We start from the raw sequence: 26,258 nt of genomic DNA on the forward strand, positions 1-26,258 counted from the left end.
GGGCATGCCCTATGTCTTAAGTGTCAAAGTCTGGAAATGACTAAATTGGTTCATGTTGGGAAATCCCCCTGTTGGGATGTCCATCAAAGAATGTAAGAGATGTGAGGATATAGAAACTGTGACCTCCAGGAGTGAAGAGGAACGGGGACACCAGCTCAGCTGGAATGTTGCCCATCAACAAGTCTGGAGCCAGAAATTACCATAACATAGCTAAGACATTATCCAGGGACCGAGTGGAGAAAATATTTGGACGGGTGGAAACTGCACAAGTGGGGAGTATGAGGAAGGCCTGGAATGCCCGGATGCACTCCCGGATGAGGGGCCACATGTAAAGCAGATGTCTATTCCGTGATGAGTGGAGATGGTGCCCACCCCATAAAGAGGCACTTACAGAAGCAGTTTGGTGGGCAGAGAGGGCTAAGATTGGTGCAGGGCTGGCCAGCAGGCAGGAGAAAGAGTTTTGGTAATTCCCAGTGCTGTTAGACCCAGTATACGCATCTCAACTAGTTTGTCTGAAAGTATTTTGAGATCTGGGTGGGCAGGTGGGCAGTCCAGGATCAGCCGTAGTGGGACATGCGTGAAGGAGGAAGAGAGCAAAGCCTGGTGCACTGTGTGATGGACTGGGAAGCTGGGATTGGCACGCCCTGGGACAGTGATCAGACCCCACCACTTGTCCTGGCCTCTGGTTGCTCCTTTCCTAATTAGGAATCCCTTCCAGTGAGCAGTGAGTGCCAGCCACACACCAGCTATGATACGCAGAGGCCTCCTTGTGGGGTTTTGCCTGGAGTGGAGGTGTACTTAGCTGGGCAGGAGAAATCTCTGCAGAACCTGGCTTCTGCTAAGCAATGTGGTGGTTTCCTTTGCTAGATCCTAGCTGTTGCTGCTCTCTAGTGGCCAGCGATGCCTCTGCTCTTCTCCTGGAGAAGCAGGGTCTGAATAGAAAGGACACGGACATGGGGGGTTAGGTATGAAGGAGCTACCTTCTACAGGCTTGCAGACTAGGCAGCAGCAGCCAACAGTGTCTGAACCATGTGAGATTGTAGACCTGATCAGGCCGAGTGGAGCAGGAAGGGAGACGGTGGCCTGAAAGGGTCATTTTGTGAGCCCACGTCTGAACAACTGAGGCTTGCTAACAGTTTGCACTGTGGAAACAGTCGCTTCTGGTCTTTGGCCTGGTCTCCTCTGAAGTTCAGCTTTTAAGTGTCCTACGATGGCAGACACTTTGCGGGACTGTCTGGAGGAACTACAGAAACACACAGCTCCCACCCTTCTCTCTAACCTTGGGTTTCTCCCAGCCACTCCCGCCCTCTCCTCTGAAGGTCAGCTGGAGTTTTCACAGACTTCCCTCTCTTCCTGCGGCAGGGAATTTCCTCCCACAGGGACAATCAGAGCCGCAGCGTGGACAGCCTCGGTCAAGCTCTAGGTTTGGTGGGAGCGGCCTCTATTTTGGCCAGACTGTCTCCTCCAATGGGCTAAGGGTCTGCTTACTTGCTCCTCCTGGTCTCATATCTGTTGGTAACTTGTGTGGGCTTGCCAGAAGCAAAGAACTGCAACGAGAACTGGGGAGGGACAGCGGCTGCCCATAACACCCAAACTAAAATCAGTGTCAGGTCTGTGTCCCCTGGGGAGGGGCAGAGATGAGGAAGTGACTGAACAGCTGGGCCGCTGGGCCACGATGGCACACACCTTAACCCCAGCGCAGACAGGCCGCAATGGTGCACACCTTTAACCCCAGCGCAGACAGGCCGCAATGGTGCACACCTCTAACCCCAGCGCAGACAGAGGCCGCAATGGTGCACACCTCTAACCCCAGCGCAGACAGAGGCCGCAATGGTGCACACCTCTAACCCCAGCGCAGACAGAGGCAAGCAGAGCTCTGAATCCGAGGCCAGCTTGGTCTACAGCTTGAGTTCTAGAACAGCCAGGACTGTTACACAAAGAAACCCTGTCTCAAAAACAAACAAACAAAAACAAAACAAAAAGCAGACAGGAGGTACATATGAAAATAATAAATAAATCTTTTTCTGAAAGAGAAAAAAAAAGCAAAAGTTTAAAAGACAGCAAGTAGTAAGCACAGTAACTTTCTGTTGAACTCTGTAGACAAGGGACACAGGGACATGAGGGACTGCCGTGCTTTGAAAATGCCTTTGGAATCCTTTACTGGGCCTGAAACCCTGGAAAGGGGATGACTCGCCCTCTGAATTTTGGAGGAATGCCCCATTCTCTGTGTTTTAATGTTGCTTTTGAAATCTACTGTCATTGAAACTCTGGATTTGTCATAGCTTATCTGATTCTTCATCCTCCTCAACCTCCCCACGGGCTTTTAGAGTGGCCTTGTAGTAAATAGCTCCTAATGCTATGTTCTAGAATAGGGTCTTAATTCTTCATATCAGCCTCTTAAAACATCCTAGCAGTTTAGCTCCTAATGCTATGTTCTAGAATAGGGTCTTAATTCTTCATGTCAGCCTCTTAAAACATCCTAGCGGTTTAGCTCCTAATGCTATGTTCTAGAATAGGGGTCTTAATTCTTCATGTCAGCCTCTTAAAACATCCTAGCGGTTTAGCTCCTAATGCTATGTTCTAGAATAGGGGTCTTAATTTTTCATATCAGCCTCTTAAAACATCCTAGCGGTTTAGCTCCTAATGCTATGTTCTAGAATAGGGGTCTTAATTCTTCATGTCAGCCTCTTAAAACATCCTAGCGGTTTAGCCATTCTTGCTTTCCAGTCCTGGGGAATTTTCTGTATGCTTTCTTTCCATTCTGTCTCTCTATAACTTGTGGAGTCTCTAATCTATTTTCTCTCATTGTTCATCATTTATGTTCTTGCTCTACCATCTCGAGAAATATCCTTGGCCCTCAGAATCCTAGCACATTAGGCAGTGCTTCGGTTCAACCATGGCAGCCTTAATTCCCAAGAGTTCTCTGTCGTTCTGGAGCTTTTGTGCCCTTTCTGTAGCAGCTTGCTCTGTTTTCATGAGTACACTAACCTCTTTGAGCTCTCCAAGAATAACGGTACTGTAGTGTATCATGCTTGTAAGTGGCTTCACGTGAGTTCCAGGCCCTCATTATTTACCTGATTTAGCTCCTCTTAGGCTTTTCTGAAGTCTGGTGGTCTGAGGAGTGTTCACATATATGAATGAGGTGCACCAGATGTTTTGTATAAGGAACAGAGCTATTGTCTGGCAGGTGTCATTGCAGTGAGCTCTGGTGGGGAGACTCTCCAGATGTCAGTATTTGAGTATCTAGAAGTCCCTTGGCTTCTCCGATGAATAATTGTCAAACCTTCCCAAAATGTTTCTGTTTGGCTACGAGTGTTCTGGGAGCTGAATGGCGTGCAGTGGTAGCCATTCCCCCTTCTGTATGCAGGCCTGCGTGAATTTCAACTTTCCAGAACAGAGTGAACAAGATAGAGGACAGAGCTAAGGATCTTTACAGACTTTCAGCCTTCCTGCTGCCTCACCTCCATGTATGCACGCACACACATGTACACACACACACATGCACGCACAAGCACATACGTACAGTACTGCCTGGCTCTTCTACTTCCTAAGCCTGTCACGGGACTGTGCTAAGCTAACTGACTGGCAGGAATTGTATCTCATCTCTCTGTTCTACCATGTCAAGTACTTCCATGTGTCTACTTTCTGTCGTGCAAAAAGTAAATATTAATGAAAACAGTTGACTTCACTTAGACATGGTCACCTACATGATCTCCTGTTCTCTTTGTTCCCATAGGTTATAACTTTCCTTGTATAATTTTTGTCAGGTTTAGAGGTTGGTAGACTTATAGCCATATCAAAAAAGGTGAGATGATTTAAAAGTGAGGTAGGAATCTCAGGGCAGAAGGACTGTGGGGCTTAGGAGACAGTGATGGAACAGATAGGCAGCCAGTGAGAGAATACTCGGCACTATAGCCAGACTGTTTTGCTACACGTCAGGCAGCGATTCATGAGACACACTCACGGATGTGCTCGGTGGGTGTTTATTGAGTACCCACTACATGCCAGCCATCACTCTAGACCCAGGATATGGGCAAGTTTAAACGAAGACTTCTGCTCAACTTGATCATATATCCTGATGCGGGTATAGGTGACAAACAACACATTAATGAAGTGCTCAAGGTAACTAAGCAGAGCTGTGTTTCCACCATGAATACAGAACATATAGAATACAGTCTATTGTGGAATGCTAAATCTAAGGGCCCCAAGACTGATTCCTCCTCCTAAGAATGAGGTATGAAGAAGGAAACGGAATTCAGGATCACATACAAGGAGTCCCAGACCAGCTCTGAGGCCTCCTGATTCCCCTTCCCGTGTTCTTCCAACTATTAATTACTGTGCAGCCCATGAGACCTTCGAGACCATGGACTCTTAAGCCTTGTAGAAAGGAGATAAAAATGCTCCTTCCGTTGCAATGTACCAGTGCCAGCGCACAGACAAAGCACATCCTGAGCCGTAGCCTCTTAATTGGACCTGGCAGTTCCCCGGGCTACCATGCAAATTGGAGAAATCCCAGGGCTGTGTGATAATGTTCCTAATTCGTAATATTGCTTCTCACAGTTGCTTCAGACGTTATAATCAACTCAAAATAAATCACATCTGTAAGTTGTAAAATGCCTTAATTTCCAGAGTGCTCATCTGAGTTCCCCAGTGCCGCTGGCTCATGGGTTTAGAGGCGTTTTGAAGCCGCCCTGTAGAGGCACCATCAGCCCTGTGGTGGTTTTCCAGAGCTTCCACGGTGGACTTACCCATCTGCTGCTCTTTCCTCTCCACCTAGCATGCCTTTCTGGGATAGCTGCAGGTTTCCCCCGGTTATATTTGTTGATTTGTTTTCAAGGTTGTTATTGTTAGTGTTCTTACTATTTTCATTATAAAGCAAACAGGTAGATGAGAAACACTGGACAGTACCGAGAGTGAGAAAGCAGGGAGGAAATTACCCAGGGACTATGCTCAACAAAGCCAAGGTTAATATTTTCATGTGTTCCTATGAATAACGATATTCTTCACACAATTATATATGACTTGTTTCTTTGTACATTATGCAGGATACACAGCCTTGATGCTATTCCAAAGCTTTGTAAGTAGCTGATGGCTGAGCCAGGTGTGGTGGTACGTGCCCTTAACTCCAGTACTAGGAGGCAGAGGCAGGCACTCTCTATGAGTTCAAGGCTAGCTTCGTCCACATAGAGAGCTTCAAGACAGCCAGGGCTATACAGTGAGACGCTGTCTCATAAACAAACAAATAAACAAAACCCCCAAATTTATTTTTAGGTGGAGATATGGCTCACCAATTAAGAGCACCTGTTCTTGCAGAGAACCTAGGTTTAATTCCCAGCATCTACAAGGTGATCCACAACCGTCCATAGCTCCAGTTCCAGAGTGCACACGTTACAAGCATGCATGTAATCAAAACACTCACACACATAAAATAAATCTAAGAAAGCCTTTTTAGTTAAAATTTTAAAAATCTGGGCAGTGGTGGCACATGCCTTTAATCCCAGCACTTGGGAGGCAGAGGCAGGAGGATCTCTTTGAGTTCAAGGATAACTTAGTCTACAGAGTGAGTTCCAGGATAGCTAAGACTACACAAAGAAATCCTGTCTCAAAAAACTAACAAACAAACAAATAAATAAATAAATACATGCATACATGCATAATCTAATGGCTGCCTGATTCATCACTCGCTACTAGATGGACCATAATGACTTAAACAGTCTTCTCCTCTTGGTGGATTCTTGCATTTTAGTTTTAAGGGGCTTTTCGTGTTATTATTGTAAAGTCTTTGTCTTTCGGAAGATTGCCGATGCAGGTCTCTTCCTGCTTAAAGTCCAAGAGGTGCAGCGGCATGGCACTCCAGTGCCAGTCTCATCATGCGCCCTTGGAAGGGACTTGGTTTGGAGGCATTTTTGGTAGAGGCATTGCGTAATGATATGCTTCTGTCCTCTGCTGGTGGAATCCAGAGGTGCAACAGGAGACCTGACCTGGGAGGAAAAAACAAGGAAGTCTCTGGACAGGGGCTGGGTCTTCAATGGCCTTGATACCTTGCCAAGTAGACAGGTTCCCTCTCACACTTTCTCCCCACCTGGCCTTAGAGACACTTGAGTAGCTGCCTGAGGGAGAGTTGGGGACACATAGAAGCACAGACCCTGTGGCCCTGACGTGGCAACAGTAGGAAGCAAGGCAGAGCACTGCCCTGGCTCTCTGGTGCCACTGAGGGCCATGAGGAAATAACCGTGTTCACATTCCACAGAGTGGAGATGCTCGCTGGGGCAATTCAGCATGTCCTATCTGTTAAGAAGAGGCTTCATTTTACCTCCCAATGCTAAGCAAGCAAAAATAGATCTAATGCAGTCATTTCTTTTTAATTTTTTTAAAACTTTATACAGCTTTACACCAAATTTACATTTCTAGTATCAACCATGTTTTACTCACTTATCCACCACCCAAACCAAAAAGACCATGACAGAATTAGAACTAGAGAAACCCTTGGTTTTATGTCCTCGTTCATAACTCATGGCCGTTCCTTACACGAAGTCCCTCAGCCCCTTATATGGGCCACCAAAGATGGCACCAAAGTGTCCCTGCATGGGGAAGCATCCTGGAAAGATGGCCAGGCTGGAACTGGACAGGGAAGGTCCTAACAGGCAGCCTATAGAGTGTGGAAGAAGCCATATCTATCTGGGAATAGTCAATAGGGGAAGAGATCTCACCAGAAATGTCCATCAGGGAGAGAATCGGGAAATGTGGGCAAGAGCTTAGGTGAGGCCTGGACTCACAGCTGGCATTCTAAGGAAATCATCAAAATGTCAACATCAAAATGTCTTAGCAGAGGAGCTGTAGAGATGGTTCGGTGGTTAAGGCACTGGCTGCTCTTCCAGAGGACCTGGGTTTAATTCCCCGAACATCCCTGATGTTAACATTGTGGATGGAGAGAATGGGAGCAAGGGTACCTCGTAGAGAAAAATCAAAAGCAGGGGCTCATCTTGAGAAGTCAGGCAGCATACGAAGGCAAAGAAGTGGAGCTCACATTTAAGTGGGTAGGAAAGACGTCTCAGCAGGGCCTGTTTGTCTCTTAGCTTCTCTAAGGGAAGAGAGGGGCTGGTGATTGACTTGTCCTTTTGTGAATCGGAAGGGAAGGGTTATACTCTGTGATATCTGTGGACAAGCCACCAACTGCAGAAGGGTGAACCGGTAGTTAGAGTGTGCACAGAACCATGAAACGGAGGAAGAGATTGGAGACTGGAGAGGGATGAAGCTATCTGTGCTCAAAAGTGGGTGCATGTCCAAGGAACTGACAAACAAAGCTAGCTGGGAAAATAAATCTGTGTGAAAGAAACAGAAGAGATTGGAATGGGGACCTCGGTGCTGCCACCTGGGCTGGGCTCTGCCCTGGGAGGGGTTGAGTGAGCACAAGACAGAGCTAATGGGAATCAAGAAGCGGGCGGCTTTCACTGCAGGGTGTCTGTGTCTCCGTGGTTAATGAGTCAAAAGACAATTAGTGAAAGACAAGCTGCGTGCAGCGTCAGACACACCATGGGAAACAGGGCTGTCAGGGGAAAAGAAAACCAGAAAACACAAAGGGCCATCTCTGAAAAGAGACATGGAAAATGATGCCAAATGCAAGGAACATCCATTCTACAGACCTTAAAGGGAAAATGAGAAAACAAACATACCATGGAATACAGAATGAGAACCAAACAATTTGCCGAGGACAGCATTAAGATAGTCCTTAAGAGGCTATGGGATGAAAAGAAATTAAACAGAGATTCCACTTGCAACAGTCTCTACAACATAAACATAGCCGGATTTGTACTCCTGAGACCAGAGATGTAGTTAGCTTCTGGAGAGAGTGAGAACTTTCCAGATATATTGTGTGGAGGGTCAGGAAGCAAGGCAGCAGAGAGAGTGGAGTGGGAGGCACGAGCTAATGCTGTGGGCACCGAAAGAGGAAGAATGTGAACCTGCGGCTCCCTGAGGCTTCCTGGGCCTATAACAGTGTGTCCTGCTGATACATAGGACCAAGCAGTCAGAGATGGGGAAGATGTGTCTAGGCAGAGAAGTGTGTGTCAGAATGGGGAAATGGCTTAGCAGGTCAAGGTTCTTGCCACACAGCCTGGCTTCAGTCCCCAGCAGGTGGAAGGAGAGAACCAGCTCCACTGAATGGTCCTCTGGCCTCTGTCTATACCATGCCCACGCAAACGTGTCTAAGAAATAAGGCTGCGCTAGTGAGGGAAGCTGGTTTTTATTGGTGAATGAGCTACATGCTCTGTGAGATTAACTTCCATTCGGTGTGAGTCGTCACAGTCAAGGAATCCTGAATCAAAACTGGAATCATGAATGAATCACATGTAAGGTCTGTAATTGTGCCAAGGTCTTTTGTCTGCTCTGCTCTTAACCGGGACTCCTAAGCAGTTCTGCTCATGTGTGAGCTGGCATCCTCTGGGCAGCCTAACACCCCGCTGGTGCTCTGGGGAGAGATGCGAAGGGATGTGTGGGTCAGCTCTGCCCAGCACCGCTTATGCCTTTGTCCCAGCCCCATTCCCTGGCAAACATCCTGCATTTCCATCCTTGCTGTAGGGTAAGACCTGATCTGGTAAATCTTTTTGATCAAGACATAGAGGCGAGGTGTGAATGGACATTCATCCTGTGTTTGAGCCACAATGGTTATCTTTGTCGGATCTACAGCTTATGTGTGGCTGTCATTTAGGTGTGGGCTCTGAAGCAACTGCCTCTTGATTCTCACACTCTCCTGTTGTGTCTGAAGACGGGCAGCTTTTGAGAAACAACACTGCCTTCTAGTGGTGCTTTTCTGAGACACTGGATCTTGGTTTGGGGACTGAGTCTTCCTTGTGGTAGTTGGCTACAACGTTGTTTTGTTGTCCTAGTAAGGGTTCCCAATACTTCCAGCATGGTAGACCAGCACTCTACCACTGAGCAACATCTTCATCACTCAGTCTTGAACTGTGGACACATAGCCTGGCTCTTTATCCCCTCTCCCTTTCCCCCCACCCTTGTAAAGCCTTCCCCACTCCCCTATCATGATTCATAACAGTAGCAAAATTACAGTTATGAAGTAGCAACAAAAATAATTGTATGGTTGGGAATCACCACAGCATGAGGAACTGTATTAAAGGGTCCCAGCGTTGAGAACACTGTTAAGAAGAATCCATCCAAGAATCAGTTTATTGGGCTGTAATCTGGAAATGAAAAAAAAAACCAAAGTCAGATATCAGGACTCAGTTGTGCTTCCATGATGTGGAGTCCAGTGCTCCAATACTTATGCAGAGAATTCTAATCCAGACCACATGGTGAGACTATCATAGTGTACTTCAAGGATCAGAGGCCCGGGTCACTACCGCACTACAGCCAAGCATGGACACGTGCCAAAAATAAGCATGCCCAGTGTCCCAGGGTCAAAAGGAATGTGGGGTTCATACTAAAAATATGGGTTCAGGCCGGGCGGTGGTGGCTCACGCCTTTAATCCCAACACTTGGGAGGCCGAGGCAGGCGGATCTTTGTGAGTTCAAGACCAGCCTGGTCTACAAGAGCTAGTTCCAGGACAGGCTCCAAAACCACAGAGAAACCCTGTCTCGAAAAACCAAAAAAAAAAATAAATAAATAAAAATAAAAAATAAAAATATGGGTTCAAGTTCAGCAGTGTCTACAGAAAACCCTCCAGTGTTTCTCAGTGTTCTAGAAACCATCTTTTTACAATCACAGCAGGGGATGTCCCTGGCACAACACACATCCTTATATTCCAGCCCCAGCCAGCTCAGTTATAATCTGTGGTCAGGGCTTGGTTTGGAGGGAGGCACAGCCCAGGACTCTTCCTTGTGTGAGCTCCTAAGGTGACTGTCAGGCCTATGGTCTGGATGCCTTGGGGCTTCCGCATGCTGGCCTGTGAGCTGCTGATGGTTCATGCGCATACTGCCCACACCCTGATGGGAGCTTTTTATCTCCCACAACAACCTTAGCTGTGTCTGGGAAGACAGCAGCAGGAAGTAGGGGAAGGGGCTGTGTGCTGATGTAGTGGGACCAGGGAAGTTAAGTGGAGAAAATGAGCCAGTGACCATGACTTCTTTCTGTCCACCTGTACCCTCCAGACTTCCCTTCCTGGCCTGTGCTGGAAGTACCTCTCCTACCCATGAGATGTGTTCAGCACAGCCTCCCTGCTCCTTAGATAGGGGTGATGTCAACTGCCAGCCAGCGTCAGTCTGATGAGCATGTGTGTGTGTGTGTGTGTGTGTGTGTGTGTGTGTGTGTGTGTGTGAGAGAGAGAGAGAGAGAGAGAGAGAGAGAGAGAGAGAGAGAGAGAGAGAAAGGAGAGAGAACATGCTTATTTCTGTGGAGGCCAGAGGTCAGTGGTCAGGCATCGTCTTCCATAATTCTTCACCTAACTTGCTGAGACAGGGCCTGTGACTGAACTTAGGGTTTCCAATTGGCTAGACCAGTTAGCCAAAACCCCTCAGGATTCTCTTGGCTCTGCCTCTTGGCTCTTGGTTCACATGAATGTATCACTTCAGCTGGCTTCTTACACGCGTGCTGGGCATCCAAACTCAGTGGTATAGCTGCTGCTACAGACAGTTCAGGTCCTCTGATCAGAGCTTCATAGACTGCAGCTGAATTCCCCAGGCGTGGTATGGGAATCCCCTCTGAATGAAGGGTTTGGAACGAGCCTTGGAGGATGGCAGCTGGCAGACTAAGCCTCTGCCTCATCCCTTCTGTTCCCTGTCTTTTTCACTGACAAAATGCAGCTGCTACGCCAAGCTGGAAGCTCTGAGCTATAATTCTGTGAGGCATGGTACAGACTTAAATGATCGTCATGGATTTGAGGCCAGAGGGATGGGAGGAGGGGGTGCAAACCCCTAGGTGACAAGTGAGCCACCTCGGGGTGCAGCTAGTAGGGGCCTGTGACTGTCCCCAGGGTCTCTCCTTGTTCTATGCCTCTGCAGTAGGGAAACATAGGCCATCTAAGCACCGAGTTCATACTGTGTGCTCCTAAATAAGACACGGCCCCTCTTCTTCCTTTCCCATTCCCCTCCCTGACCCCCAGAGGATGGACAAATGCCAGTGTGTCGTTGTAGCCTGTTTCAGGTTTATGGCTCCAGGAGGGGTTGAAGACATGGGGTGTTATGTGGCTTAGAAAGAAGGGAGGTCATGTCCTGCGTTTGTCCCAAACGTCACCTAGGGTCCCATGAGAGTGGCTGAGAAACAAATGCCAGCACATCTGAGTCCAAGGGATGGCAGAGAGGCCCAGGATGGGGGATGGAGCAGAGCCCTTGGGAGGAAGAATGGGGCTCACAGGGAAGGGGTTGGAAGGCACAGTTGGTAGGAAACTTGACAAAGAAGTAAGAGAAGGGACGCTAAGGAGGCAAGGAGTTAGAATGAAAGGCCTTGGCTCTGGCCAGGCTCCAGAGCGGCTCGGCTGAGCGGAGTGTCCAATAACAGTGTGCTAATTAGCTTTTTTTCCTCTTTTCTTTTTCCTTCCTGTTTGTTCCCAACATTTTCCCACCTTCTTGTGCCTTTTTCCACCCTCTCCCATCTTTCCTCCTTTCCTTTCTCCTCCCCTCTGCTCTCCCCCACTCTTTGTCTTCTTCCCTCGTGCCCGTCTTCTCTCTCTCTCTCTCTCTCTCTCTCTCTCTCACACACACACACACACACACACACACACACACACACACACACCCTTCACACCCCTTTCCCACCACCACCCACCAAAGCTCTCAGGAGGATGTGAGCTGACCGTGGTCCTCCAGGATTTCAGCGCAGGTCACAGCAGTGAGCTGAGCATCCAGGTGGGCCAGACGGTGGAGCTGCTGGAGCGACCGAGTGAGAGGCCCGGCTGGTGTCTGGTCCGGACCACAGAGCGGAGCCCCCCACAGGAAGGCCTGGTCCCCAGCAGCACCCTGTGCATCTCCCACTCCCGCAGCAGCGTAGAGATGGACTGCTTCTTCCCCTTGGTGAAAGGTAGGACGAATGGAAGGGAGGGTGACCAGCTCAGGCCGAGCACCTCAGAATGGGCCTTGGAGTCCACTTTGATTGAGCTGGGTTTCTCTGAGATATGGAGGTAGAGGGGATATGTTAAAAGCTTGAGGAGAAAGCTAAGTGTGTCTGTGTGGCTTATAGAAAACCATCCGACCTTTCTGAGTCCATCTATTCTTAAAAAATAAAGGTTGAACTGTTGACTACTGACCTCTGACCTCTCTCCCAGCCTTCCCTCTGCCCCACACTACACCCAGATTCGAGTCTGCACCCTCACAGAAGAACCAAACAACCCCAGCAACCAGCCACAGTGAAGTAGGACTTAGCCATTACCTCTGCCACTCAGAATTCAAGGTCCCCTGTCACTTTTTTTCCTTTGATACATTCAATGAATATATAGGATTTATTAGAATGACTTACAGGCAGTGGCCCAGTTAATCCAGCAATGGCTGACTATGAACAGACAGCCCAAGAATCCGTAGTTGTCAGTCCACGAGGCTGGGTATCTCATCTGGTCTTCAGTAGATACTGGAATCCTGAAGAAGGAGGTTCTAATGCCAGTGAAGGAATAGACTTGATAGCAAGAGACAAGAGCAAGCAGGCAGAGAGTGAAACTTCCTTCTTCCACGGCCTTATACAAGCTTCTGGCAGAAGCTGGTTAGAGGTGGTTTTTCACCATCTCAAAAGATCTGGATTAAAGATGCGTCTTCCTACCTCAAAGATGCAGATTAGAAGTGGATCTCCCTACTTCAAATCAAGCAGATAATCCATCACAGGCGTGCCCTCCAGTTTGGGGGTTTAGTTAATTCTAGATAGAGTCACATTGACAACCAAGAAGAGCCACCACACACCTGTTACCCAGGCCTTGGTCTGTTTTCTGTGTACTCTGTGTTCCCTCCCTGTGCCTTTTTTTTTATTGGTGGCAAAGAGCCCAAACGCAGTGGCTCTCCAAGAGTGGTGGCCAGCAGGACAGCTTCTGCGTGCCCTGTAAACAGGTTAGCCGCGCTGATGCTCAGGTCCCATTCACCTTCTCAGCAGGTGACCACACCGGCTTGCAGTCCAGGCAGCTGATGCACCCTGGCCTCTGAGAACACAGGCTTCCAAAGTCAGTGTGACTTCGAACTCATGCATTTTACGCTGAGGAAACTGAGGCCCCGAGACTAACAACGAACCAATCTTAGTCTGGAGCTGAGTGATATAAATGGTCAGATATTAGCACAGGGACACCATCAATGCTTGAGGACCCAGAAAGGGCTGCCTGATAGGTGATAACTTTAAATGCTTGGAAACCTGCAAGTTTGGGAATTCCATCTGAGCATGCTGCCAAGCATGACTTACTGCTTCTGACCTCTAGATGGCGATAGTGGACTGCCATGTCTGGACCGCCCAGCTCTTCAAACTCGGGGGGTTTTCTGGATGTAATACAAATCAAAACCTAGGTTCCTCTTACACACACACACACACATACACACACACACACACACACACTGCATCCTTCACCCTTGGTTTAACTGCCTCCTCCCCCTCCCCCTGATGACCTCGGAGTGATTGCCAGGAAGCTGTGTGGCATTTGTAATTGGAGCTTCCCAGTCCTTTGAAGAACCAAGCCCCACACCCCTCTGAAATTCTTGGTGTAAAAAACTCAGATACTTAAAAAATCAGGAACTTAGTGAATAGGTCTCTGTTTTGAGTTTGGTGGGGAAAAGTGGGGCCCATGGAGGATGGATTATTGTGAGGGTGAAATGAAGGAGTAGGTTTGCACACGCACGCGCACATTCCAGGTCCTGACACATAGCACACCTCTGTAGTTGTAAGCTGCTGCTTTTGTTTTATTCCTCACCGATTGCCCAGCAGAGTGCCTACGACTCCCACAAATCCAGCCAGAGACCATAGAGTGCAGGCGCAGGATAAGGGAGAAAGGCTGGGGAAAACTGGCTTTTCACAGATCCCAGGTATGGGTACTGTGACTAGGGGGGCCTAGACTTCCCCTTTCTGGGCTGTGGCTGGGCGATCTGCATACTCTCATGACTGGGACCACTACATGTGCAGATGGTTGGGATCAAACCAAAGATGGAGATTCAGAGGGTAACGACAGCCATCTAGAGGTGCAGGCATTCAGAGTGAAAATCCTTCTGGACAGATTAGGGGAGATACAGCTAACAGTGGGAGCTAGGGACAGGCCTGGGAAAGAGGGGGAAGAACGGAGAGAGACAAGCAAGCAGCTGCAGAACTTTTCCAGCTAACTGTAGTGGTCAGAAGGGCTTCCAGAAGTGGCCACCAGGCCATATCTCCCATTTTGGTGGCTCTTTGTTTGCAGTTGGCTAGTTGGGCCTACAGAGCAGCAACCTGTGAAGCCACTCTCACTCCCAACTGAACTAGAAAAGGAACTAGAAGGAACTAGCCCTGCTAACAACCTTCCCGGGTTGGTGCAAGTCCTTGCCTCACATGCTGTATGAAGTCAGGACTATCCATGGTGTGCTAAGTGCTGTATGGATAACTGGGCCAGAAATGGGGGCACAGGGACTGCACAGCATCAAGGAGGTAATTCAGGGAGCCACTAGAACAGGTCTTCACCCAGTGTGCACGTTAAAGGAAGGTGCAAGCCTTCGAAAGTAGCAGTACCCAGAACAGCTGGAGTCAAAGTCCCTGTATTGGACACGAGAAGTCACTCCAAGGTACAGCCTGGGTTGAGAACCACTGCACCAGCCCAGTCTTCCGTCTTCCAAAGAGACTCTTGGTCCCACGAAGCCACAAGGAGATGGGCCAGGCCAAGCCCCCCCCCCACCACCACCTTGTGCACACTTAGCCTGCAGGTTTCTAGATGGCTCTAGGGTTTTTCTGCCCCTCCTTTCCTGGGCGGCCTCTGGGGTAGAAGACGGCTGTTCTGATACTTGCATGATGTGACCCATGCTGGGGTTGTGGAGAAATAGCCAGACTTTGTAAATATCCAAATAGTAGAATCGGGGCAGGCCCATGTTTCCCATTCCATTCCCCACCCTTTCCTCTCTGGAGTTAGGCCTTCTGAGATCTGATCTCCCCATAGCTCCCTCTCGCTTGCTCGGCAGCAGGTAACTGTGGGCAACACCCTGCAAAAGGACAAAGCCTTTATAGTTATTCCCAGCTCCTGAAATCCAGAGGTATTTTGTTTGGTCCTTCAATATCACACCCTACCCTAGACCAGAGTTCAGACATGCTCCTCCTCAGTATTGAAAGTGCCTTGATTCTGATGCCCTGTGGGTTATGGGAGTAGCATCCCCAGATGTGAGACTTGGGATGCGGAAAACTGTGATGGGAGGCAGTTGTGTGTGCCATCGGGGTATAGCAAGACATAGAGCTCAGCCAGGGAGGGCAAAGCAACGGGATTAGCATACAGGCAAAGGCTTGTCTAGATGCTTCACCAGAGAAGATACTCCGGTGCCGGTGAACACGGGAAAGATTGGGTATCTCTGTTCACCAGGGAAATGCAGGCCAATACCTCAATGTGATCCCACTGCGGGCCCATTAGAGTGCCTTAGTTAATGTAGACACACCTCCGGAAATCACAGGTGTCTGTAAGGATATACAGAAGCTGGAACACGGCTGGATGGCTGGTTGGGATGTGAAATGTCTGCGCTGCTATGGAAAACACTGTGGGGAATCTCAAGCTCTATGTGTATGTGTGTGTCTGTATATATGTATTTAACATATGATCCTGTAGTCCCACTTCTGGGAGTATTTCAACGTGAATTGAAAGCAAGGACACAACCTGTCTCCACACCCATGTTCATAACATTGTTAGTGACAGCCACAGGTGTCTGTGAACAAATGAATGCACGAAACACGGCACACGTGTGCTGGAATATCAGTCAACCTTAAAAAGGAAGGGAAATCTGACACCAGATTACATCATGGTCAGACCTTGGGGACATGGTGCAAAGTGAAATAACCCAGTCACCGAGACAAATACTCTGTTATTTCACCTATATGACATACTTTGAATAGTTAGCTTTTCATAGGCAAAAGGCAGGATGGTGATTTCCAGGGACCAGGGAAAGGAGGGAATTAGGCAATTAATTGTTCAAGGGTACAGTTTCAGTTTCACAGGTTGGGAGGCTTCTGGAGATGTCTTGGTTGTACAACACACTGAACACACTCTTTAGTATCTCAGGTTAAACCCCTTTCAAAGTGAATGCGCCTAATGCCAGAGCAGTGTATGTTTAAAAATAGTGAAGATTGTTTAAAGTTAGCCCTGGATTCTTATGCCCAGGCTCCAAAACTCAATCTCTGTCTGTCTTTACTGTGATATCTGGGATATGCCTGTGTGCCTTCTTCTGGCTGGGTCTAGTGTCTGGGAGAAGTGTAAAGAGTTGTCTCTCTGGGTGAAGCCAATCCCTGGGTATCCAGAGAGCCTGGAGCAATAGGCAGAGGGCCTGGAGGCCCTGGCTGGACACAGGCAGTTCTAGATCTTGGACTTATCTGATGGTTTCCACTGTCATTGCCTAACTGACCTCGGGACACTTCCCCAGGCTGTGGGTAAATGCCACCCATGGCCTGAGGTCGCTAAACAAGGCTGAGAAAGTTGGCATCAGTGTGTAAATCTGTGCCTGCTTAACAACAACAGCAAAAAAGTGTCTTCATTTATTGAGTCTAACTCTGGGCTGATTTGAGGGCTAATGCTTCCGTGACAATAAGTTGTGTTTTCCTGGTTTTGTAGACAAGGAAACAGTCTTAGAGAGAATAGGTGACTTGCCTTTAGGTTGTAAAGCTCTCAGATGGTGCTCTTAGATTGGTTCACAGGCTCTCTGTTCCCAGGGTCTGGTCCTTCCATTCTGCTCAGCATCCTCCCCAGGCTGACGGCATCAGAACGTATACTTCAGTTTGCCTTCCGTCAGAGGCTCCCTGAGTTGACCAGTCTGCATGGATGAGGATTGGGAGAATGCCGACCCTGTTACAGAGGCCACACCAGCCAGACCTGGTGACTCAGGCCTGTAGTCCCTACACTCAGGAGGCAAAGCAGGAAGATCACACACATGTGAGAGGAGCCTGGGCTAGATCGTGAGGCCCTAGCTCAAAACAAAGCAGAACACACCAGAGCATGCCTTTTCAACTTTCCCACTCACCTCTGGCACCCAAGTCTTCCCTCCCTGGGAAGAAAAGAAGTGAGCAGAGGCAGATTTTGTCCTGTGGTGTGCCTGATAAGAGCAACTTTCCAGCCATCATGTGGAGAAGGAAGCCAGGGCAATGGGAACTCGAGGCCGCTGCTTACATGGTATCCATGGCCCAGACATGAAGAGTGGTGCCTGCTGGTGCTCAGCCTGCTCTCTGTCCTTTTTATCTAGTTCAGGACCCCAACACATGAACTAGTGTCGCCCACAGTCAGGGTGGGTCTCCCACCTCCGCTAGCCTCTTGTAGAGGTGACATAGACAGGACTGGACGCTTGTTTTCTTAGTGATTGCAGAGCCTGTCCAGTTGACATCAGTAGTAACTACCACGCGGTACTTGGTCTACTGCGAAGGCTTGGGCAGAGCAGTCCTGGGCAGTACTCTAGACAGTGTTTATCTGCCTCTGACAGGAGCAAGCCTAGCCTTGAAGCTGCTGCAGCCTGTTCAACAGACAGCACATTCCACTACTGAAATCCCAGGCGCCAAACACCCAAACGTTTAGGGTCCCCTTTCTTGGTCCTGTTGCTATCCAATCTAGAAAAATAATGTCCCTCTGCCCATCAGAAGAATCCTCTAAAGGTCTTATCTCTCTCTCTCCTTCCCTCCCTCCCTCCCTTCCCCCTTCGCTCTCTCTTTAATATAATTCTGCGTGTTAAAAGCGGTAACCTTGGATTTCAGATTACTCTCCCATGCCTAAAACCATAAGAAACTAAAGAGGCAGGGAGGATGAACATTGTCAAAACAGATCCTCTCAGGCGTTAAGCAACTGGTTACAAACGGCAGCTGGCTCTTCTCCTGTCCCTCTGCATTCGTAAATTCAGAGCCCACTGCCTCATGGAATCTTGGGAGTGTGATGAATGAGGAAGACAATGGGTCCCTACACTGCCCATACAATTTCATTCCGTAATAACATTGCCATTATAGTATACCTGCAATGAAAAATAGTAAAGCGTTTGGTTTTAATCAGTCTGTTGGGTTAGATGGCAAACGCTGTGATACCAGCCCGTGGGAGGTGGAAGCAGCAAGATCAGAAGCCCTGGGCAGTCTTGACTACACAATAAATTCAAGCCAACTGGGGTCACACGAGATCCTTTCCCCCAACAAACAAGCCACAATACTCTTGGTACCTGAAACAAATGCATTGAATAAGAAATATAAAGCCCGGCCGGTGGTGGTACACACCTTTAATCCCAGCACTAGGGAGGCAGAGGCAGGCAAATTTCTGTGAGTTCAAGGCCAGTCTAGTCTACAAAAGCTAGTTCCATGACAGGCTCCAAAACGACAGAGAAATCCTATCTTGAAATCTTGAAACACACACACAAAAAAAAAAGGAAAAGAAAGAAATACAGTGATCGATGGGGCTGGAGAGATGGCTCAAAAGTTAAGAACACTGAACACTGCCTGCTCTTCCAAAGGTCCTGAGTTCAATTCCCATCAACCAGCAACCACATGGTGGCTCACCACCATCAGTAATGAGATCTGGTACACTCTTCTGGGCTGCAGGCATACATGCAGGCAGAACACTATAATAAAAAATGAAATATAGTAATTGAACCGGGTGTGGTGGACACACCTTTAATCCCAGCACTCTAGAGGAAGAGGCTGGCAGATCTCTGAGTTCAAGGCCAGGCTGGTCTACACAGAGAAACCCCGTCTGCAAAAACAACAAGCGAACAAACAAAAAAATGAAAAGATGTGACTGGGATTCTGAAAGAAGCTCCTGGTTATTTTTCAGCATAAAAAGTTAGAATTTAAATTTCCCCCTTTTTTAAAAAAAATAATAGAATAAAAATCTGTAAGTGACCCTTGATTATGTTTAATCTCCTTAGGGAAAAATTGGATTCCTTGAGTTTCTGGACTCCTAGAATTACAGATGATGGGCTCGCCCTTCTCCTTGTGCAGTGTCCCTGACAGGAGGCAAGCCAAGCGTGACAGAAACCCCAGAGACTGTGGTGTATGATCCCAGAAGTCTGCTGACTTGAGTGCAGTTCCAGCCCTAGGAAATTCCTCATACTTAGTGCTCAAATCCAGATACTGCTTCCTGCCCAGGCCGCTCAGCTCTCCCTTCCCATCCCCCAGGCAACCTTCCCACTCTCCATCTACCTAATCTTTTTCTGGAATGAAGTATGATACATTACATAGAAAACTTGGACATTAGGGGCCTTGAGAGACGGCTCAGTGGTTAAGAGTGCTGATTGTTCTTGCAGTTTGGTTCCTCGCATTTGGTTTGGGACCCACATTTGGTTCCTTGAACCTGCACAGTACCTCACGGTGACTTCAGACCCAGGGGATCCAGCCTGAATTCTGTAGACGCCAGGCACACACATGGTGCACGTGCTTACATGCAAGCAAAACACCCGTACACATAAAATACTAAAGAGTTTTAAGATGTTGAATACTACTCTCTGAAGGCCTAAGAACCTGGCAGTTGCTCCCTGAATCCTTTATCAGAGACTTCAGATAAAACATGATGAATCTAGCACCCCTACTTCTTTCGAGTGTTAATTGTGTATGTGGATCTTGTTTGATGCCCTGAGATGGGGACTCTGCTGCCCAGGCTTACCCTACACATGGGCTGACCTCTCACTCACAAGCCTCTGCCCCGGTGTTCTCTAGACAAAGGGCTTGGAGGTAAGGACCTTCCACTCTGAATGTCTGCTCAGGTTTGCCTGCTCCTAACAGCCCTCCATACTGCCCTTTAGGCTGAAGTGGTCAGTTTTATTACCCTCATCTGTCTTCCTGAATTGCCTCTGGGAATTCTCAAACACGTCTGTTTTCTTTCTGCAGACCAGATAAGTACCTGTGGGGATCTGAAGTCATTAGCCTAAATTGCTTACATTCGGTGTACCAAACATAGAACTAATATTCACTTTGATGTTCAGTTTATCGGGTCAGACCACACAAACTTTCTACTTTTATAGTAAAAAAGGACTGATGATCAGCATGTCTTGTGAATTTCTGTTTTTGCTTTTGTCTTTGAGACAGGGTCTTACTAACCTAAGCTAGCCTCCAACTTACCCTGTTGTAGAGGCTGTCCTTGAACCCCTTATCCTCCCGCCTCTGCCTCCCAAGTCCTGGGGTGATGGGCATACACCACCGTTTATAACACACGCTATTGTGCTATAATCAACTTGTCTTGTCCTTAAAAGGGTACTCACAGCCCTTTGTGGAAACAGGAGGGAGTGGTCCTCAACTAGTCAGTGGACTTCAAAAGGACAGGCTGTGCCTTGAGAAAGCGTTTGTTTACCTGGAAAGTCACTTGTCTTCCTGGGCTGTCTTGTCTCCATGACACCGGTGAAAATGACTCCCAGAGTTCCTGGATGACCTGAGGAAAGCAATGTGAAGTAATGGAGCCTTTTCAACTGCGAGGTTAGTCTTAGTGCTGTGCACATAGGCTCTTCCTCAGTACAGCAGTGACCGGAGGCTTTCCCAGGGTGTGTAATGAGCAATAAGAGATGCTGAGAGCTGATGGATAGCTGAGAGTCTTGGTAAATAATACAAGTCTGGGTCCTGCCTCCGCCACTGCCCAGCTGGTGACTTTGAGATACTCCAAGTATATTGATGAATTATCAGCGTCCATGTCCGTGTCTCAACTTTCAGGCCACACACACGTCAGGTCAAGTCTAAGGTGCTTCCAGCCTGCACCCCCTTTGGGGCTGTCTAAGGAGCCAAGATTCTGTTTCTGGTTTCACCTTAGGGATTTTCAGTATTATATCAATTGGTGTTTTCTCTCCCTGCATCTGTTTCTGGTCTATGAGAGGTCCTTTCCCTTGTCCAACTTGACCTGACATGGTCTCTGCAAGAGAGTCCAAGCCTTTTGTGTCCTAAATACAATCACAGAGCTGGGCAGTGGTGGCACAGGCCTTTAATCCCAGCACTTGGAGGCAGAAGCAGGCAGATCTCTGTGAGTTCAAGGCCAACCTGGTATACAGAGCAAGTTCCAGCCAGGACAGGCTCCAAAGCTACAGAGAAACTGTGTCTCAAAAAAACAAGAAAAAGAAAGAAAGAAAGAAGGAAGGAAGGAAGGAAGGAAGGAAGGAAGGAAGGAAGGAAGGAAGGAAGGAAGGAAGGAAGAAAAAAGGATCACAGATATAGTAGCCACCATGAGATGGTTGACCTAGAACACACAGCTAAGTTGACCTAGGGTATCCCTTCTAAGTACCCTTAATTTGTGAGCTTCCGTATGTTCTGCCCCCATCAGGAGACACAGGACTGTCCACTTCCTTCCTTGGCAGCCCCCATGGAGATCAAGAGGTTTCCCTCATCCCATCTATCTCCTGTGACTTACCTTCTGCCTAATGTCAATTCCCTCGGTACCTGCTGTCCCTAATGTAAATACATCTGCATGGTGATGAGGGCATCCCTTACTGTCCAGAGGAGATAGTAGGGAGGTGTGAGTGTGATGGGCGTGGCCTCCTGGGACAGCTGCTGAGCTCAGCATGGCAGTGAGCACCAGGGCTTTGGTCCCCTAGAAGAAACGCTACCAGAAGAAGCTTAAGCTGGGAGGGAAGGGGTAACCAACAGTGTCCCCCAGAGAAGAATCAGCAAATTGTCCCTTGATTGGACCTATAAAGGACATCACCCTAAAGAAATGGAGAAACCCAAGAACACTGACTGTGACTGAGAAAAAGGAAAGTATGTGCGGTGGTCTGGGCAGCTGCGGTGAGCCTGTTCTCACTGCCTAGGGGAGACAGGAGCATCTCAGGCCTCTGGGCCTTTGTTGTAGCAGCTTGGAGGACTAGGCAGTGGGACTCTGATGCTTCCTGGCAGGACAGGGTGGTCAGGCCCCTTCTCACTGCCTGCCCTTGAGACCAGCTCCTCATTGAATCTTAGCCTAGCACTGAAAATGCACACATGAAGGGGGCTGGAGAGATGGCTCAGTGGTTAAGAGCACTGGCTGCTCTTCCAGAGGTTCTGAGTTCAATTCCCAGCAACCACATGGTGGCTCCAAACCATCTGTAATGAGATCTGGCGCCCTCCTCTGGCATGTGGTTATACATGGAGGCAGAAAGTTGTATACATAATAAATAAATATATCTTAAAAAAAAAAGAAAAAAGAAAATGCACACATGACATCCTTATGTTGTCAGCTATGGTTGGTTTTGCTTTATTTCATTAATATTTTATTTATTTATTTATTTATTTATTTATTTTTATTTTATGTGCTTTAGTGGTTTGCCATGGGTGTCAAGTCCCCTGGAAGTTTAATTACAGACAGTTATGAGCTGCCATGTGGGGTGCTGGGAATTGAACCTACGTCCTCTAGAAAAGCAGTCACTTAACTGCTTAACCACTGAGCCATGTCTCCAGTCCCAATACTTTTTATTTTTATTAAAATATAATTACATCATTTCCCCTCTTTCCCTTTTTCCTCTAGCCCCTTCTATATCACCTCTCCTTATTCCTTTTCAAATTTATGGCCTCTTTTTCTTTTATATTATTGTTATATATACACTAACACGAATATATAAATGCAGCAAAGGCTGACGTCTTGGTATTGTGCACAGCTTGGCCCTCTCTCAGCAGTCCTTAGTTACCTGTCATTCTTTGTTCACAGGTGGCATTCCTTGAGATTTCCCTTCTCTGCATTAGCATGCCTTGGTTGTGTCGTTATTGTTCAGTCTTGGTTAGGCAGCCATATTGTTGTGGTATCGTGGGTGTAGCTTCTCTGCCACTTATGGAGACAAATTTCACAGCACATTGCCAGGCTTCTGACTCTTACTCTCTTCCAGGATGTTCCCTGAGCCTTAGGGGCAGGAATTAGGTTGTAGATGTATCGGCTAGAACTGGGCACTCAGCCATTAGATGTTCTCTACAGTTTGACCAGTTGTGGTCTTCTGTGGTGGTTTCTAGCCTCTCCTATGATGAGGGCTAAGAACTACACTTATATCTGAAGAGTTGGGGCTGGGAACCCATTTTAAATACCGGCCCTTTGCCTTCCGTATAGACACTAAACAGCCTGCAATAGGAATGGATCGTCGGGTTTTCACAACTAGGTCGACAACCACCTCAATAAATCACTCTTGAGACTGTGCGCACCTACCTTAGTTCTGCATGACCCTGGAGGCCACAGGAAACCTAAGAGCTGGCCTCACACACAGCAGACCACGAGGTGACAGTGCCCAGAGACATAACTGAAGACCTTCTCAGCTCTAAGTCTTCCTCATGTCTCGCTTGAATAGAAACCAAGTCTTTGCTGGGACTGCAGAGAGACTCGAAAGACAGCTCAGGAGCCTGTGTGTTAGATTTCTGACACTGCTGACACAGGTCACAGACTTCATTGCTTCAGACAGCACAAGTTTATCAGCCTGCTCTTCTGGAGATTCGAACTCCAACATGAGCTGCACTGGGCTAAAGTTGACAGGTTAGGAGGGCCGTCTTCTCAGAAGCTCCACAGAACCAGCTGTTTCTGCCATTGTAGCTTCGGTAGCCACCAGCATTCCCTTGGTTTGTGTTCCCTTCCAGTATCCCCACAGCCCAGTGTCATGTGCCTCTGATCCTCCTTCCTAGTGCATGCATCACACAGAAGGTCTTCTACCTTTAAGGATGCCTGCAACTACCCTGTGACCACCCAGAGAACCCAGGACAACCTCCCTATGTCAGAATCCTTAACTGAGTCATGCCTGCCCAGCCCTACCTTGTGAGGTGGCATATGAACGGATTCTGGGTATTAGGGTGCCACTTGACAGAGTTGTTATTCTGCCTACCTCATCCTACCACTCCCTGACCAGTCTGACCAAGCTTCTCACTAGAAGACCTCAGGGGCTCCGCTGTTAGCTCTGCTATCTGTAACACCCAGCTTCCCCAGATTTCCATACACCTGATGGCTGCACTTGCGTGTGCTTTACCAGATTGGACACTTCCCTCCTCCCCTCCTCCCCATCTCACCCTGCACCTCATCCCCTGCCTCGGTTTCCTCCCTTTCCCTTATCCATACAGACACATCAATCAGTGTTCATCAGCTTTTCCTCCTTTGGCCCTTCCTGTAAACTCCTCCTCCAGGTGTCTGTTTTGATCATTGCTTGTCCCCAGTGTCTAGCACAGTGACTGACCTGTAAGTTCTCAGGAAATATTTATAGCAAGGAAGGGGAGCCATGCAATGAGGACCCCTTTGGAGTGACTATGGAAAAAATGGCCCCCAAAGGGTGTGTCACAATTGGGAGGTGTGACTTTGTTGGAGTAGGTGTGGCATTGTTGGAGGAAGTGTGTCACTGTGGAGACAAGCTTTGAGGTCTCTTTTGCTCAAGCTTTTTTCTGTGTGACACTCAGACCACTTCCAGTTGCCCGCAAGATGTAGGACTCTCAGCGACTTCTCCAGCACCATATCTGCCTGCATGCCACCATGTCCCACCATGATGATAATGGACTGCCCCTCGGAACTGTAAGGGAACTACCCCAATTAAATAAGAGTTGCCATGGCCATGGGGTCTCTTCCCAGCAACAGAAACCCTAACTAAGACAGCCAGGTTCCGCATGCGGAGGGAACTCACTGAAGCCTTGGCAGGAAGACCTGAGGATGGGGTAGGGAATGATGTCTCATGCTGAGCTCTCTGTGGAGACATGAAACTAAGCACCCCTTGTTTATTTAGAACAAAATATGAGGTGAGGTCCCTGAATCTGACTATAAGTGGAAACCTCGAGTAAACCGACTTGAACTGCATCCCTCCAGAGCTGACTTTCTACCTGACACATCAGAACATCCCTGTTGGTCCCCAGGAAGCCATGGGATGCATCTTCTGCCCATGGGAGTGGAGGTGCCTCTGACAGTGGAAATTAAATGCCCACCCTGGCAGTGAACACTCAGCAAGTATATACTTCCCTAAAGTGTAACTCAGTCAAAATGATAGACTTGCACTTCTCTCTCCTCTCCTTTGGGAACACTTTGACCTACTTACAAATGAGCATTTTTGGAAATGCATAGAACCTGGAATGGTTGTTTTTAGCAGCTCTAGCTGCAGCCACCTTTCACTTTGATAAATAGCTCCCTCCTCTGAGCTCAGCTCAGAGGCTACTCAGCCTGGATCTCCAGGAATCTGTCCTTGGTACCAACAGCTCTACCTCTGTCTCCACAGAAGACTATGAACACTGTCCAGGCTGAGGAGACACCAAGTCCTCCATGCTACCCTACATCCTCCACCAATTTGTCTGGGTCACCTACTACCTTGGACCTGACCCAAACCAGAGGGGAAACTGAGACATTTTACTAAAGAAAAGAGGATGTTGGCGGGTGAAGTGGTGTGTAACTCCTTTAGGTATAAGAAAACCAGGAAGAAGCAAGAAGATGCCGGGTGGGCAGGAGCAGGGAAACACATTCACAAGGCGCTTGCTGGAGTCCTGTGGGATGAGCTCACTACGGTTACATCTTTGGAGTTCTACAGCCAGCTCTAGATGCATAGTGCTACCCACAAGGTTAGCAATGGCTAAACCACGCCAAACAAAGATGACTAGAAGGGATTCCTGTGTATAATGCTGGCAGCCATGCTGTTTCTGTAGTTATTCCCGTTAAAATTAACTATTATCTGAGACTAGTGACACACATAGACATTGCACCGTTTGGAAAAAGACTTACTTGAAGCTCTGAAAATTAAATTCAGGAAAATATCTCACACCTCCTTTCTAAAGTCTCCAGTGCTTCTGCCCAGTGGTAACACTAGTCTCCATTCCTCTCCCCCCCCCCCCGTTTTTTTCGAGACAGGGTTTCTCCGTAGCTTTTGGTTCCTGTCCTGGAACTAGCTCTTGTAGACCAGGCTGGCCTCGAACTCACAGAGATCCGCCTGCCTCTGCCTCCCGAGTGCTGGGATTAATAAAGGCGTGCGCCACCACCGCCCGGCTCCATTCCTCTTTCCACGTTAAGAAATACCTATGCCCAGGCTTGGCTCCATCTTTAGTTCCTTTGTCCATCATAGAAAAATGAAGCTGGATAATGGTGGCGCACACCTTTAATTCCAGCACTTGGGAGGCAGGGAGGGGCAGGTAGATCTCTGTGAGTTCAAGGCCAGCCTAGTCTACGGTATGAGTTCCAGGACAGGCTCCAAAGCTACAGAGAAACCCTGTCTCAAAAAATCAGGAAAAACCAGCCTGGTCTACAGAGCTAGTTCCAGGACAGGTTCCAAAGCCACAGAGAAACCCTGTC

General features: G+C 48.1%; 1 protein-coding gene across 20 annotated transcripts in view; it reads left to right on the forward strand.

The window, feature by feature from the left end:
• The window catches only part of Kalrn (kalirin RhoGEF kinase), a 605,871-nt gene that overhangs the window by 455,584 nt on the left and 124,029 nt on the right, over positions 1–26,258 (forward strand). For all 20 annotated transcript variants that reach the window (XM_075965457.1, XM_075965466.1, XM_075965494.1 and 17 more), the window contains exon 34: positions 11,722–11,968. In XM_075965457.1, coding sequence (XP_075821572.1) covers positions 11,722–11,968 — 247 coding nt within the window. The remainder of the gene's footprint in view (positions 1–11,721; positions 11,969–26,258) is intronic.

The sequence above is a fragment of the Microtus pennsylvanicus genome, chromosome 1 (genome assembly GCF_037038515.1).
Source record: "Microtus pennsylvanicus isolate mMicPen1 chromosome 1, mMicPen1.hap1, whole genome shotgun sequence".
Lineage (NCBI taxonomy): Eukaryota > Metazoa > Chordata > Mammalia > Rodentia > Cricetidae > Microtus > Microtus pennsylvanicus.